This window comes from Charadrius vociferus, unplaced genomic scaffold (assembly GCF_000708025.1).
Source record: "Charadrius vociferus isolate BGI_N301 unplaced genomic scaffold, ASM70802v2 scaffold556, whole genome shotgun sequence".
Lineage (NCBI taxonomy): Eukaryota > Metazoa > Chordata > Aves > Charadriiformes > Charadriidae > Charadrius > Charadrius vociferus.
In genome coordinates, this window is record NW_009648647.1 from 380,199 (window position 1) to 395,996 (window position 15,798).

Consider the following 15,798-nt stretch of genomic DNA (forward strand, 5'->3'; position numbering starts at 1 on the left):
CGAGTTATTGAGGCCGGCAGAAATAGCGTCTCCCTTCCCAGTGTCAGAGGACGTGTTAAGTAGGACACAGTTAAATTTGGGATTATTAGTAAGAGAAGAAGGGTAGCTGTTTCTTTTTAAATGCTTTGGTTTGATAATAGATCTTTGGACAGAGAACCACAAGGAGCCACCCTCCGTAGAGGGCAAGAGGATGGATGCAATATATTATTGGGCAGAAGTGAGTGTTTGGGAGTGTTTCAGATTTCTATACGTGCGGCCCTGACTGGCACCCGATCCTGCAGCATTTCAGCCCAATGAATATCTCACTGATGTTAGCGACTGGTAAAGGGCTGGGGCACATCCTTGCTCTAGAGGAATTTGGGGATCACTGTGTGATAGTGCGGGTGAGGGGTTCTTCTTGATGGCATCTCTGTTTTAAGGTTTATCAGAGTTTTCCCTAAGCCAGGGACATACAGACATCGAGTTTCAGGTGAGCAATAACCGAACTGGAGTCGGTACCCTCTATAGAGACAGGTACTCCATACAGAAGAATGGAAGTCTGTGAATGAGAGGCGAAGCCCCGCAACGAGCTGCTGGCGTAATTAAAAAGCTGCAGCGAGATGAAATATAAGATGGAGAGGAGAGATAGTTGGAGGTGCTGAGAAACAGAAGCGATTTCAAGTCTTTTGCTGCAGAGATGATTGGAGAATTTGCCGGGGGCCTGGTTTTCTCCTTGTGCTGTCCTTGGCCGGGTGACCCACGCTGTGCAGCCTGGTGGACACCATCGCTGACCCAGAAACCTCCAAATGCCAACGCAGGTGTCGGAGCTAAACCGAGCTGAGGCACAAGGCAGTGGAGTGTCTGTCCCAGGGCTGCAGAGCCGTAAGCCAGGGCTAATGGCTCTGTCTCGTTGGGCTGATGCATGGCTGTGATTTTTTTGCTTATGGGCAGGATACAGCCCGCCCTGCTGTGGGCTGGGTGATGATCCGCTTGTGCCCAGCGATGCCGCGAAGGTGGTTGAAGGCCAAGTGCTGTCATTGGAAACCAGCTGCGAATTAATACACGGTGTGTGATTAATGTGCTTTTTAAATGCATTCATGTCCTGTCACCCTGGCTGCGGCTCTTGTGTCACATTCCGTATTCTCAGAACATTTATTAGCCTTACAGATCCCTTGATTATTGCTTTCTGTTTTATAATTAAGCCATGAAACTCAGCATGGCGCAGCTTATGCGGTATTAATTCATGTCTGGTGTATTCTGCCTGTGCCCTAGGATAAGGCTAAACGCTGGCAGCTGGATTGCTCTCTGCACAGTTGCTATTATGAATTTGTTTAATATGATTATAAAAATCACATTCTGTGTGCATATGGGCAACTCGGGGCTCGCCACTGCCGCAAGCAGTAGCGAGATGCAGTCTGACTTCCTCGGGAGCGGGATCTGCCCGCGGCAGTGCTGCAAGATGGGGCGTCCTCCCGCCCCAGGCGCTGGCTGATGCTCTCCAGGTGGGTGCCATTAGCTCTGCTTCGGTGCTAACGCAGCCCCGCGTGCCCTCCACTCCCTGCTCGCCCTTCTCAGGACATGCCTGTGGAAACGGGAGTCTCACAAGTGAATTTTGTTTCACTCCTTTTTGTCCTGGCTTTTACTTCACATGAGGTTTAAGCCGAATCCAGGATCTCCTGTGAGGCTGTAGCTCCAACGGCTGTTTGAATAGTTTTCCTCCCAGCTGGTCGCTCCTGCCTCCAGTACGGCACTTTAACAGTTTGTGTGGCCATGTGGTGAGCTGAACAGGGAACAAAAACATCAGAAACCACGTCTGGTTTACATTTTCTTTTTTTATTTTCCCTTTCCCGGGAATTAGTTGTAGGAGGCACTGTTCTGAAGGAATAGGAACTCGGTGCAACTGGAAGGGAATGGCCCAGCACCAGTGCCCCAGCAGCTCTGCCCATGTGGCTCTGGTCTCTACATCTGCTCAAAGTCCTACCAAACTTCAGACGTGGGGACAAAGTGCTGGGGTGCCAGCTGTCAAAGAACACAGGTATCAATGTCCCTCATCTACTCTGGACATGAGGGAAACAGCCGGGGAGCCGTAGGAGCCAGGGCATGGGATGCCACCATGTGCAGCTCAACGACTGCGCCCTTCATGGACCACAGATGCTGTAATGCAACAGCAGTTCTGCTCCACAGTGTGCGTGTGAGTTATACATACACATGCTGCTCAGGTTATCGGTTATTACTGATCAAACCATTTCGGTAGGGACCTGAATGCTGATCCTCTCAAAGCTTCTGTTTCAAAAAACAGTGCCAAAACCTCGGTGCAGGATGTAAAGCCGTAGTGCACAAACTCTTTGAGCTCAGACGTTTCCATGGAGATGGATCTTTGATCTCGTCGTAATAAATAAAGGGCAGAGAAGATGCTCCCAAATTAGGGAGGAAGGCAAGGCTGATCCCTAAGGGGCAGAAGTTCTCAATGGGAATTAGGGAGACAGAAAGTCTCCCTCTTTTTTTTTTTTTTTTTTTTTTTTTTCCCCCCCCCTCCATGATCCCATGTCTGTAGTAGCGGCGAGGAAGAGCTGCCTGCCCACCAGCACTGCGGCGTACGCGGAGGACGTGCCTTTCACCCAGCCAGCCAGACGGCGGGCTACACCTTCCCGCTGCCTAATTTAATGCTGCTGAAAAGTCAGACCTTTGCCTGCGCAGCAATATTCACACTGTGCCGCGGGATTTAGAGAGCAGTGGCACGGGGTTTTAATAGTGGTATGAGACTCGCTCGTTTTCTTGACTGTGGTAAAGCAACCTGAGGAATAAGAACAGCTAGGAAAAGTGCTGTGTTTATGGACAAAATATAGGGGGGGGAGGCGGGGATCACATTTTATTCTGGCACAATGTGCAACATAGAGCTGTTTAATATGCTGACATGGAGATAGTGACCAAAGGCAACAGGCAAGTTGGCTTTATCCACGTGGATGAGCTTTGGCTGCGCTGGCGACTCGTGTGTTGTTAGAGCTGTCGGCAGGATGAGGGCTGTTACTCCTGGCACTGGCAATCGGGGCTTCTGCGGATGGAGCCGAAAGAGAATTCATTAGGAAAGGGCACTTCAGTAGTCTCTGGGGACTGCTGCTTGGGGTAAATGCGGTCGCACGTGCTCCGGTAGGACGTTTCGCGCCAAGCTGCGCTGCACGGGCAGCTGAAGATGATCCCTCGTGTTTGGGTGCCCGGCTATGCCCGTGCACATCGCGTGTTCCCGTTGCGGCCGGTGCGTGAGCGCGTGCCAAGCTCTGCAGGACGGGTTGTGCGTTTCTCGCTCCGTTTGGCAGCCGCGTGGCGGCTTTTCCTGGTCACTTCTGATCTGTTCATGGGACATTGACAGATCCGTCCCTTTGTCTCTGCTACCAGCACAGCCTCAAACAGGTTTTTCTGCAGTGTGTAAGAGTCCGTAGGGTGAGCAAGCTATTACATACAGCCTGCTAAAATATTCTTCTTTTCCCTATTTTATTTTGTTTTTTTGATTTATCTTCCTGGGATTTATCGAGCTGCCAGTGGTGCTAATTAGGGTCTCTCTACTTTAGGGGTTTGCATTACTTCACCCAAAGCAAAATGGTGCTTAAGTACCTACTACGGCTTCTTCCCACCACTGCTTTCACTGGAGCAAGTGACCCCTTTGTGCCTTGCTGGATCCCAGACTCCTTAACAACTCACCCACCACTTCATGTAATTTTTAAGTTCCAGCTTAAATACTTTATTTGTAAGGATATATCTCATTTGCAGCTCTGAAAAAGTTGTCATCTTTTCCAAATATTGCAGAAACCTTCAGTGTTGAACATAGCCCACAGGGGCACTTTACAAGCTGACAGATAGGGGGGGTTGTTGATTTTTTAAACTTATTTAATTTTTTTTTTTGGTGGTTGTTTTTTTTCAAATGACCCTCACTGCAAATACTGTCACATAACTCCCTGTTCTTCAGAAATGGACCATTTAGCCAAGAAAGCCATGTTGTTGTCTCATGCACTAGTTCACTGGGAAGAAAGTCTGCTGAAAGAACATGCAATACTAAAGGTATTTTCAATCAAACTCACTTCCACTGGTTTCAGCGGGGGCGTTAGCCTTGTTTTCACGGGGCTTCTTTGTCAGAACCTAAAGCATAAAATATTCTGACAGGTCAAAATTAGGGTTACTAGACAGTGATGAAAACAGCATTTTTATCCTCAATTACATGAACAAGATGGGATAGCTGTGCAGCCACAGCTGTTTGTCTCACGGCTGTGACAAGCCCGTATGGATGCTGTCACTTAGCAACCGTTGCCATTTGTGTTTTAACTGCAGCTTTTTTTGTTGTTGGCACATAATGACAGTTGTAATCACGAGATCAGTCCCATCAAAGGTGTTTGGTTTTGAGAGTGATGGGCTCCAGGGCTCACCTGTGCCCCTGCCCGGCCTGTATAAGGGCTAAAATCAGAATTATTTCACGTGCGATGGCTAACATAGCTTGATGAGGGTTTATTTTGGAGCTGGCCTGGCTGGGCCAAGTCGTGTTTCAAGGTGTACAGCCTGGACTCACCATCTGCCAGACCTGGCTCTGCAGCTCCTTCTTGCTGGTCGCAGCCCAGCCCAGAAGCTGGTTTGAGGCCAAAGCTCCAAGCGTGGTGGTGGGGCTGAGGGACCAGCCAAGGCAAGCCTTGATGTCCCTGTGCGCAGCAGCACCAGCTCGCTGCTCCCTTCTACCGACCCAGCCTGAAAGCTCAGGGAATAGGGGGCCAATGGAGACCGCAAATACGAGGACCAAGAGATAATGAAATGAGAGAACTGAAGGTCTGAAAGTGTATCTGTCTCTTAAGGGTAATTCACACCTACCTTGCACCAGAAAGGGGCAGTTCTACCATGGTTCACGCCTTAAGGCTCTACAGGAGCTGTTTAAGGCTGTGGTTTTACTTTACACCCCATCCGGTCTAATCAGGCAAAGTCCCTCAAAGGAGTGGGTCCTGCCCTTGCACAGAGTTTAACAGCTGAACAACTGCAGAAGGAGCCCGGGGAGTAACTTGGTTTGGATGGGTTTGTTTGGGAGGCAGCCTGGTGAAAGGCATCTTCCCAGCCCTGTTCTATGTTTACAGTAAATACACATGAAGCTCCTGTGCACTAAGGTTGGTATTGATATGACAGCTAGAAACACTGCTTTCTTTAGTTTCATTTTGCTTTAACTGAAGCAGTTGTGTAATCCAACCCATAGTGTTGCAGGGACTCTTGGTGCGGGCTGCTCATTTCCCCTTCCATCGGGGTGTGAGGTATAAGTGTACCCATGACGTGTGTTTGCGGAGCCCCGGATGCTTTCCTTACAGCTGTACATCACCAGCTTTGTTCCACCTGGTTCAGACAGACACACGGCTGCTTTGAAGGAAGGTCCTTGTGTTTCTCTGTCAGCTGGCTTGCAAGGCTGCAGGCAAGATCTGCGCTGTCTGTGGAGGAGCGCGTCTGATGCAGGCTGAGGTCTGGCCGTGTTAAGTGATGCCTTATTTCCCGGCAGAGGACAAAACCCACTGCTCTAAAGGGAAATGACACAGACTACAGAGGTGCCGCTACTGATGAATTTTTCCATTGTAAATTGCTGAGAACGTCTGCAGTGAAGTTGGTCAATGAGTTTCCTCTCTAACCCATGGTGGTTTTTAGAGGCCTTGATGAGTATGTAGTGAAAAGCAGAGCGAGCTTTGTTAGAGACAGACAAAAGAAATCGCAAAGATATGCACGAGTTGATCTGTAATCACAGATCCCATATATCTGAGCTAAAGCAAAAACCTTAGACATTTATGGCCCACTTTTGACTAAGTTCTGCAATTAGTATAATTAGGCAAAGAATATTCTTTGGATTTTAAATGTCCAGTGTATTAAAAGGGAAAATTAACAGCCATTCTTTTGGCAGCTTTTATAAAGCAGTTGCTAGTGTAGGGCTGAGCCAAAGGTGCTTATTCTCTCCTGTGTCTGAGTCTGAGCAGTTAAAAGGATAAATCCTTTCTTCAGAGCTTTGTTGAAATGTGTTGAAAGCAACTCTAGGCATTCCGTACTTGTGTACAGATCAGGCAGTAGAACTTACATTGCCCCTGTGCAGATAAAGAGCTAAAATGAGCTTTGTCATCTTCTTCTTTCACAGTACCGGCCATCGGACACATACATTTTTCTGATCTGTGATGTTCTGCATTGATACCGCTTGCATTGCTACTGCCTGCGACCCACAGCCCACATTAAAGCATTACAGTCCTGAGCCCCAGTGTTTCTGCATTCAAGGAGGCCCACATCTGGCCACAGCCTTTGCCAAAATCAGCTGTAGTGTGCGTGTGCCTTGGAAAAACTCTCTTGGTGGTGCCTGCCTCCTGCAGGAACCATACATAGCTACGGCACTGATGGCACGAAAGCAGCAGTTTCCACAGAAATCCATACCAAAAAGGCAGCTTTGAACTTTCTCCTGTGTCCACAATGGAAAGCCAGGCAGCCCACCCCCTTTTCCACGTTCTTGGAGTCCCCAGTGTGTGACAGGAGCGAGCTGGGTGCATAGAGTTTATGGCGGAACCACTGCTGTGCGGCTGGGATAAGGATCTTGTGGAGGTGCAAAAAAAGGCTTTGGTAGGTAAGAGGAGGGTTGAAAATGAGTTAGCAGTGTGAGTGAGGTAAGGCTTGCACGTGAGTTTTTAAGTGTGCAAAGATGGGCATCCTATAGAAGGTATGGCTTCCCACCATGGTGGATGATTCACGTTAGTAGTTGGTGTGTTTATAACTCAGTAGTTAAATTTTCATCTTGCAAGACCCAGTACCATCATTTTCTACAGAAAGAAAGATGCGATTTTGCTTTTGCTTTCATCTCCATAATCTCTCTACTCCCTGGCACTTGGTCCGCACTCTGCTCAGATGTTCATGACTCCTCATGTTTCTCCCAATTATCAGGTGCAGGATGTCAGTCCAAGAAGCTCAGTGTTAATAAGACTCTCTACTGTAACTAGAGCGGCAGAGAAACAAAGGCAATGTAGTGAGCTCAGAAGAGAGAGAAGTACAAAATCGGCACTGAGTCACCTAATTGCTGGAGGTGAAGACCTGTTTTTAATGAAAGATGAAAGGAGTCCTTAATTCCCCTCCTAAAGACAAGGAGTGCTTCCAGCTTGTTGTACATTAGGTTTTTGGTGTACAAGCATCCTGTGTATAAACAAGACTTTGGACTGCAATTAGGCAAACGATATAAATGTAACTGTCACCATCACCCCAGCAGATATAAAAAAAGAAAAAAAAGTCCCATTAAAAATTAATAGATCTGGGAGTCAAGAGACCTCAGTAATAAGCAGTGGAGTTTTCCTTCTGTAACAAGTCCCTTTTTCAATTTGCTGATATTTGAATAATTCCTTGGAGTCTCCTAAACTGCCCAACCCTGAGATCACAAGAATTCTAGTGCTGAACGGGAGGAAGATGTTTATCCAGCAACCTGCTGTCTCCTTTCCTGGAGCATGTCTGACCTATTGCCAACATGTAATGCTAGTTTTGGAACTATAATCCCTTCACCAGACAGGATTGCTAAAACTCCACAAACAATCTGCACTTCTTTTTGAAAGCAAATCCCCTCTCTCTTGCTAACCCTTTCAATTTCTGAGGAAAAACACAGTGGCAGGAAAAGGCCTGATTTTTAATATCTTCTGTCTTTTTCCAGGTGTAGACCCTGCTTGGGTAGAACTGCGTTATCAGAAGCAGAGCTACTTTCTCCTAATAACAGCTGCTGTACAACACCCAAGGGCTCTGTCGTACATAAGGCTGTGCACAGAATGAGAGGCAAGTGTGCTGACTTCATGAAAAAGGATAAAGTAAATCTTCAACCTCATCAGCAAGAAACTCAAACTACATCTCACCCCGTTGCACTGCTGCAGGGATAATATCGGAGGAGGAGATTGCAGTTCTCCCACTGCATTAGATGCCATAGCCTAAAATGAGTGTTTTTTTCCTCTCTTTATGTAGGCTGCGGGAGGATCAAGGATGTGAAGTAACACTTCAGTGCTGCAAAGGAATACAGCCTTGTTTCACCTACTGGTAAAGGAACTGTTTTTTTATTCTCCCCCCTCCCTCGCCCCCAGTTTCAGAAAGCTTCTTAGCACATGGCAAGACATTGGAGTAAGTTGCAAACTACAGTCTTCCCTGAGTTTTTAAGAAATTGGCAATGTTTTCCCAGAAAACAGTGTTGCCATTCCCACTATAGCTGCTCTTTTCTAATTGTTTACCAAAGCTAACAGTAGGTCTATTTTTCTCATGAAAAAGCTGCAGGTGTCAATTTCTCTTACTAGTCAGAAGCTATCCTAGTTCTTAAGGAATGGAGAATAGGAACACTTGAAAAATTCAGCAAAATGGACTTGCTTTCGGCTTCAGTTAAAAATAACGTCAGTTTTTTAGTGACTGTTGAGATCAAACAAGTATGTTATCTATAGAAGAAAGTTTGTAACATTAAGGATGATCAGCTTTTGTCTCCTTAAATGTGACCTTCTGCTCTAGACCTCAAAATGCAACAGGGAACTCAAGAACTCTGTTTTTAAAATGGAGATATGGACAAGGTCATAATAAGTGTCCCTTAAAACCAGTCTTCATCAGTTTTAGCGACTGGCTCTAAAAGAAGCATGCAACAACTTGTTTACAGTCACTGTTTTGTTTTTTAAAAATGTTCCCTTGTGTAGGCATGGTCTGGTGCTTTCTTAAATGACATAGGACTTAAAAACCAAACAAATGCATTTATTAATGTGTTTACTTTGAAAACCAAATCACAGTTTATTGGAGTCTACACTTAACAAAAAAAATTCATCAGTATTAAAGCAAAGATTTTTTTTTAACAGCTAACGGAAAACATCTTTTTCTCTGTTCAGCATAACGCTTTCTTAAAAGAGGATAAAAAGACGACTTCATGACTGGTAGCAAAAAATTCTCCTCCAGAAGAAACCTGCTTAAGCATTGCTCCGTCAGAGCAAAAAACACCTTCAGTAACAGTCAGCTTCGTTCTCCTCTACGGTCCCTGCAGTAGCAAGGATGTCCTGCAAGAGGGACTGAGGGCTTTTCTCCACATGGTCACTACTTTTATTTAGCTCATCGTGTAGCTCTTCTAAGTCTATTGTACCCAAAGCTAGCATCATGCTCTCTGGATCTTCAAAATCCACCCCGTTACCACCACCCGCAGGGAGGTTCTGGGCCAGAGAACCCTGCCTTAGTGTCCTTTGTAACCAGGCAATGCTGTGTCCTGCAGGTGAATCTTCAGTCCCTTGTGAATCCTTCAGTGTACTAATTGGATAGAAACTACCTCTCAAGCCAAGCAGTATATCACAGGCTCTCTGACCTACTGGTTTGTCACAGTCACACAAAGACCGAAACAAAAAGCTGAACAGTTTTGCTCGGCAAAATATCTGCAGCGACTCATTCTGATGATTGGAACTAGTGACTGCAGATGAAACAGGAGCATATGAGCATTTAGGGAGACCAAGTTGGCAAATTGTCTGACTACAGAAAACTTCAACCAGTTCTAAACCACCAAGTCTCACTTCCCAGTCTAAGTCATGCTCCACAGTTTGGATCACTCTAGAGACAAACTGCTCTGTATCTTCCAGCTGACCTGTGCAGCCTTGTCTCAGCCACTTGGTGAAGATGCTGATCACAGCCCTCCTAGGAAAGCCCTCTGGGTCCGTTGACAGGATTTCTTGAAGCTTTGCTACAGTGTTCTAAATGTAAAAAGACAAAGAGAAAGCACAATGAGGGGAAGAACATGCAAAGAAACAAGAACAGTGGAAGTAAAAAAAAAAATCTAGTCTCCTCATTACTGGCTGTGAAAGCTGCCTGCATGAGACCACAGACAACTTGTGAAGAAAGTTATAAGCAGTATAGCAGTAAACTGATGTGCGGTTCTGCTTGATTTCGCAGTGGGCTATATAAAGTCATCATACCTCTTTATTATACTGATTCCCTACGACAGGCGCCTCTGGAGCAAAGTAAGTAATGAAGGCCAAGTGCCCCACAGCAGTCACAGCACTCGCTCGCACGTAGCTTTCTGGATCCTCAAGAAGATTTTCTGTAAGCCTCGGCACCTCTGAAGACAGGAGAGACTGCCTGAACTCATCCTGGTCTGTAAACAAGACAGCAATTCAAAGAAGTGAGGCTTTATTCTCTTGGAGCATGAAGCTGTTTCCAATGCAAACAGTCCTTTGCGTCATATAAGGATGCCCACTGACTGCAGGGACAGCTGCCAGTGAGCTGAGCCACTGCAGAGACCAGGCAGCTGCTCATAAGAGCACAGATGCTCTGTGTCAGGCTCCCCATTTTCCAGCAGCTTGGTGACTTTCAGTCAAGCCCTGCTAGACACTGGAACTTGGAAAAATCCATTTACAGTTTTTCTAGCAGCAAGAAAAACTTTCTCCGGGCAAGCGGGGACATGGTTTCAGCCTCATCAAACTTATGCCTTTGCTTAAAAGAGGAAAAAAATAGTCTTCCTTTCTTGTTGTGAAGGCATATGGCAAAGAAAAACAATGCAACTGCGGCACTGAGTGGGGCTGCAGGGTAAACTGCTATTGCAGCTAAGTGTGCTGGATACTTCCTTTGTGACCTGGGGACAACAGTAGTCAACATCACCCTCTCTTCCAACCTCGCAAAGCTACTGTAGGAGAATTAACATTGCCTTAGCGCTGCCTGCTGCAAAGCCTGAGCTACCAGTAAAGTGGAAAAATCAGTAATTAATCCAAAGCATGCAAAGCAGATCTAGGCTTTTAGCCTCCTAAATCCCAGCCCCCAGCCTGCTGAGTGAAACCAGACAGACTCCACTGCAGATCAAACTGAAAAAAGGGAAAGTATTATCTGCCATTAAGCATTGTCACCTGCTTTCACATATATGTCTCAACATACGACTGTCTCAGCATCCCTCAGTTTAACTCGCCAAAACTGCCATTAAGGAGTTCAACAGAAAAGTAGGAGAAACTTATTAATCTTTTTGTCAGATCTTGATCATGATCTAAGAGTGAAAACATTTCTTTCTTTTCTTACCCCTCCAGTTATAGGTCAGAGGATGCTTCAGAAGCCTGACTGACTTTCGTAACACGAAAAGAAATACTCCTCCCATCTGAACTGTTAAATCTCTGCGCCTACCTCTCAAGCATTTAATCAGGACAGTTAGGAACTCCAGAGAAGAATCTCTCACTTCCCAGCAAGGACTGCACAAACGCTTCTGTAGCACCAGAAACACATCTGTAAAAGTAAAGTAACAAGCCTGAATGGACATGAAAGGAAACGAGCCTTACTGAAGCAATCGCTGCACAACCTCTGTTTCATTTTATCTGACGCAATCCCTTTCACTGCTGCTGTGTGCTTCTCCCAGAGTTTTTCAAAGCACTATTTGGGCAGCTAAACCCAAATTCAACATAATTGAGCACAAATGAATCCCAAGTGCTTTGAGCAGGAACGGTAGGCAAGAGCAGATTTCATGTATGCCACTAGCTGCTGTTTGTCCCAACTTGAATAGCTTCGTTACCTTCCAAAATCTTCTCAGTTTGTTCCCACTGACTGTTGGAGCAGGACAGTTCATGCAAGCGCACCAACCACTTGGATGTAGCCTGGAATGTCTTCTTTAGAACCTGAAGTAATATAAAGCAGATTTATTTTACTACAGGAGGAGGCATTGTTGCCTTTATGCTAGGCACAATTTGTTTTAGCCTCAAAGTTACAGAGAAATTCTCAGAGTAAACAAGTACACGTGCTCCCTTACTAAGAGGTGAGCCACAAATAAATGGTTCTAACAAACACCTAGAAAATGCCTGTTCTCAGCTTAGTATTATAAAGTTCTAGTACCTCCAGTTTTTGATTTGCAGTTATCAGAGTTGCTCAAAAAAAAAAAAAAAACAAAGCAAGAAAACAAAAACTCTTAATGCAAAGAATTCAATACTTAATGGCCATGTCAAGCCGAGTATGTTGGCGCTACTCTTAGACATGATTGCTCCTGTCTTTTCAAGAAGGTTAAATGTACTGGTCAGTTACTCGCTCATTAGAATTTTAGCTATTTCCTGCAAGCCACCCAGAACTGATCCTACATATTCTAATACCAACTGTGCTAAGAAAAAATTATCGTCAGTTTCTCAGAACTACAACCCGTTGGGGCAAGGTAATAGACTTGGATCGCTCCTTAGTTCTATACTCACAGTAGGGCCAGTGTTTGGACTCTCCAGGTATGCCAGAAGAACATCAAATAGACTTCCTATGAGTGTGTCACAGCCTGAAACACAGAAAACAAAAATGACGGACCAATAATGAGAGAAGGAACAGCTGAACCACAATTCAACTGCTGAAATACAGAAAGACACAGGATTGTAAAACTGTTTTGGAGAAGAAAGCAAGCAAGGTCCTCAAAATAAAGGAGAACCATCCAGTTTCTCACAACCACTAAAAGCCTTTTAATTACAGATTACCTGCCCTAGCTCATCAACAGAATATAAGGTTAGTCAAGACAGCAGGAAGAATTGGAAAGAACAAACACATTTCAGAAATGGAAGTGGTAGTCTTAATTTAGAAAGATCAGTGCAGGGGAGTGAAAAATTCTGCAACTACAGAATAGTCAAGTATTTCCAAAACTAAAAAAAAAAATTAAAGTGCAAAGATTAACTCACCTTTTCGTTCTGAGAGTGCTGCTAGGACATCAAGAGCTGACCTCTGTACTCTGAAGCAATTGATCAATATTCGGCTTATCATGCTTCCCAGGGGAGAAGCTGGACTCAAGAAGCCATTACAGAACTGTAATATTGTCATGAGAGAGCGTAGCAAAGATGTATAGGGTAAATCTACCGGCAAATAAACCTAATGGGAGGGGAGAAAAAAAAAAGTTTCCAGCAAAAGTCTCAAGCGTGCATACAGAGGAGTTTTTGGTCAGGAGGCAGCAAAAATTGCAATTTTTAACATGTTCTTAATACGCTAATAACAGTGCTAATAACTACAAACATCTTCCTCTCTCCCAAGAACTACTGCACAGATGGAAGGAGATTCTTCTCACTGCTTGGGAAAGCAGTTCAATTTATATTTTTTCACTGGATCAATAATTGCAGTAGAAGTAAGGTATGGTAACAAAGCTTCACAAAGTGAAGACGGATTTAAAACTAAGTGCAGTCCCTCTTTACAAGCCACAGCATTCCTCTGTTTTCCTATTTGGAGTCTACTGTGCTAGATCTCTTTAACGTATGGTAGTCCTCACTGTCAACTCCTCTCCGCTTTCTGTTAAGCTCTACTGCAAAAGTTTGCAACCAATCTTAACCCTGTCTTTCAAGGACCAATTTGATCCCCAGGGTTTTTCCTTCTCTGAACGTTACCAGAGACAGCAGCTCCTCCAGATGAGCGAGGGTCTGACACAGGAGACTCGCACAAGATGACTTGGAGGACAGAAGACTTTCAACAGCGGCGGGATCGCTAACAGACTCATCCAGCAAACCTAGAGGACCAGAGGAGGGAAGAGCTCAGGTTGTTAATGAATACGAAGGACTGTGATTTTTAAAGTTAATCAAGATATGCAGGTGATGTAGTATGAATATCCCTTCAAATGCAACTGTCAGTAGGATGCTGCACTTCACCACAAACACTGCTACTGTCCTTGACTTCTTCTAATCTTCCTCCTCTGGTTTTGTCTGCACCAGACACTTAAAACACTGGCAAGCAGACTAGCCTCTAACTTTTCTATCACAACTGTACCTGCATATTCCAGAGGCTGGGAGGCTGCTCTCAAAATACAGTCCATTGGCTGAAGTAGAACAGTCAGTGCCTGAATCCTCACATCTTGTGGGCTTCAAGGAGGAAACAGCAGTTACCAAAACAAGAACACTTCAATTCCTTCCCAAACATCTGCCCCTAAATGCTGAGCAGAATAATGCTTTTCACGCAGGCTTTTAAACAAGCCAGCAATGACAGAGCAATGAAAGTGTCACAATTCAAGCTTTCTTCCAAGCTTCCTTGTCTAACTGAAAGCAGAGGAGAAATGGCTCTAGAATTTATAAGCAGCCTTATCAAGCTACGCAGAGTGGGATTCTGTGTAAGAAGGGGGTTTAGAGAGAGGCATTTCTTAAGACAGAGGTGTTACTTAGCACAACAAGAGAAGAATCTTAAATTGCAACAGGGTAGATTCCAACTGAATATACAGAAAATACTTTTCATAGTGAAATGAAAGTGGTTCAACACTGGAACAATTTTCCCAGAGAACCTGCGAAATACTCATCCTTAGGGATATTTGAAACTTGAATGGTGAAGGCCCTGAGAAACCTGATCTGTCTTTGAAGTTAGCCCTGCACTGAGCATGAAGTTGAATTAGATCACTTCTACAGGTTCCCTCCAACGTAAGTTGTTCTACAACTGTCGATAGTCTCCAGATGCCCACTTGTGCTGGACAGCGGTGAAAGCTCTCATGCTAGTCACTGGTTTTGTGAAAGAGAAAAATGAATGGAGACTACTTGATTTGACAGGCAGTCAAATTGTGACCACCTTAATCAACCTTGGCAGTATAAAGTTAAAGGAGTTTGCTATTTCTTCATGAAATTGGCTGGCTGCAGGTAAGATGCAAGTGTATACACATAAATGTGACACTGGCTCCTTCCATTTCTCTCTCTTTGAAACTCTGTTATTCTTACTATCAGTTTCTGAAGTTTGTTAGCTACTTGCACAGTTCCTGCCAACCAGTCTTACATATTAAGGAATGTAGTGGAAAATGCCGTGAGGAAAAAAATGGTTCTTGGAAAAACACCAGAGACATTACTACAGAAACATTTGCAGAGTGCAAAATTTTCATTGCAGTAAGTCATACCATTTGTAGAGCCTCAGAACTCCCACTGCCAAAGGACCCGCTTGTACTGGTGTTAAGTGTTCCAGAGCAGAAGACACTAATGCCCAAAAACTACCTTCCGTGTCACAAAACACAGGGGACCTGAGAAGAAAGAAGTGTAAGTAATATGCCCTATTAGATGGAGGAAAACAGATATATCTCATCACTGGATCCAAGGTCCCAGATCTTTACCATGCCATGTTAAGCAAAAGATTCGCCAGCATGTGCTGTGCTTGAACAGTCTCTTCCGTCAAAAAGGATTCTATTTGCTTTGCTACTCCTAACCAAAGTACTTCAGTCCACATAGAACGACAACTGCCAAACAAACTAGTTAACAGTTTTAATGACTGCTCGACGTGAGAGGCAGAGCTGGACTGAAGGGAATCTTCTATATGCTTTATAATCATTTGGGCACACGCTGGCCAGTCACAGTCCTTTGTACCGAGAGGTTTGGTTGTTTCAGACTCTACAGAGAGAATGAGCATGTGCACCAGAAGCTGACTGGCAGCTGAAGCCACAAACAGGCTGGGATCCCCTTGCAGAGCGAAGATCACATCTATGCCTCCTGTGTGAAAACAAAACAAGTCACTGGAGGAAAAACACAACAGCCTTCCTATTGTGAGGTGGAGCCTTGTTGCACTCCAGCCATATATTATCCTAATTCGAGTACCACACAGCTTTAAATGGTGGTGTTTGGGTTGGTTTGTTTTTGTTTTTTTTTTTTACTTTATTTTGTTGTCTCTATGGCATTTCAAAGTCAGCCGCTCCGTACATGAGATCCAAAGTTGGTGTTAACAGCAGAATTTACATACCTGCGTAACAACAATGGGACTGCAAATGTGTGCAAGTATTAAGAGAAAAATGAGCCCCTGGTTAGTTTTTCTGCACTAAAATCACACTGAAATGTACCTTTTAGTAAGAGTTACACATAAGAACACAGAAGGCTTTTAATAAGCTATTTTTATCGTTTGTTTCTTTAGATGTGCCTCTTT

General features: G+C 44.7%; 1 protein-coding gene across 1 annotated transcript in view; it reads right to left on the reverse strand.

Annotated features, from left to right (window-relative positions):
- Nucleotides 1-8,960: 8,960 nt before the first annotated feature.
- Nucleotides 8,961-15,798, reverse strand: part of BRAT1 (BRCA1-associated ATM activator 1) — an 8,690-nt gene continuing 1,852 nt past the window's right edge. The window contains exons 4-13 of the mRNA XM_009886427.1: nucleotides 14,999-15,371; nucleotides 14,789-14,908; nucleotides 13,687-13,778; nucleotides 13,311-13,429; nucleotides 12,618-12,804; nucleotides 12,153-12,226; nucleotides 11,489-11,591; nucleotides 11,107-11,205; nucleotides 9,915-10,093; nucleotides 8,961-9,692 (exon numbers count right to left, since the gene is read on the reverse strand). Of these exons, the coding sequence (XP_009884729.1) occupies nucleotides 8,961-9,692; nucleotides 9,915-10,093; nucleotides 11,107-11,205; nucleotides 11,489-11,591; nucleotides 12,153-12,226; nucleotides 12,618-12,804; nucleotides 13,311-13,429; nucleotides 13,687-13,778; nucleotides 14,789-14,908; nucleotides 14,999-15,371 (2,078 nt within the window). The remainder of the gene's footprint in view (nucleotides 9,693-9,914; nucleotides 10,094-11,106; nucleotides 11,206-11,488; nucleotides 11,592-12,152; nucleotides 12,227-12,617; nucleotides 12,805-13,310; nucleotides 13,430-13,686; nucleotides 13,779-14,788; nucleotides 14,909-14,998; nucleotides 15,372-15,798) is intronic.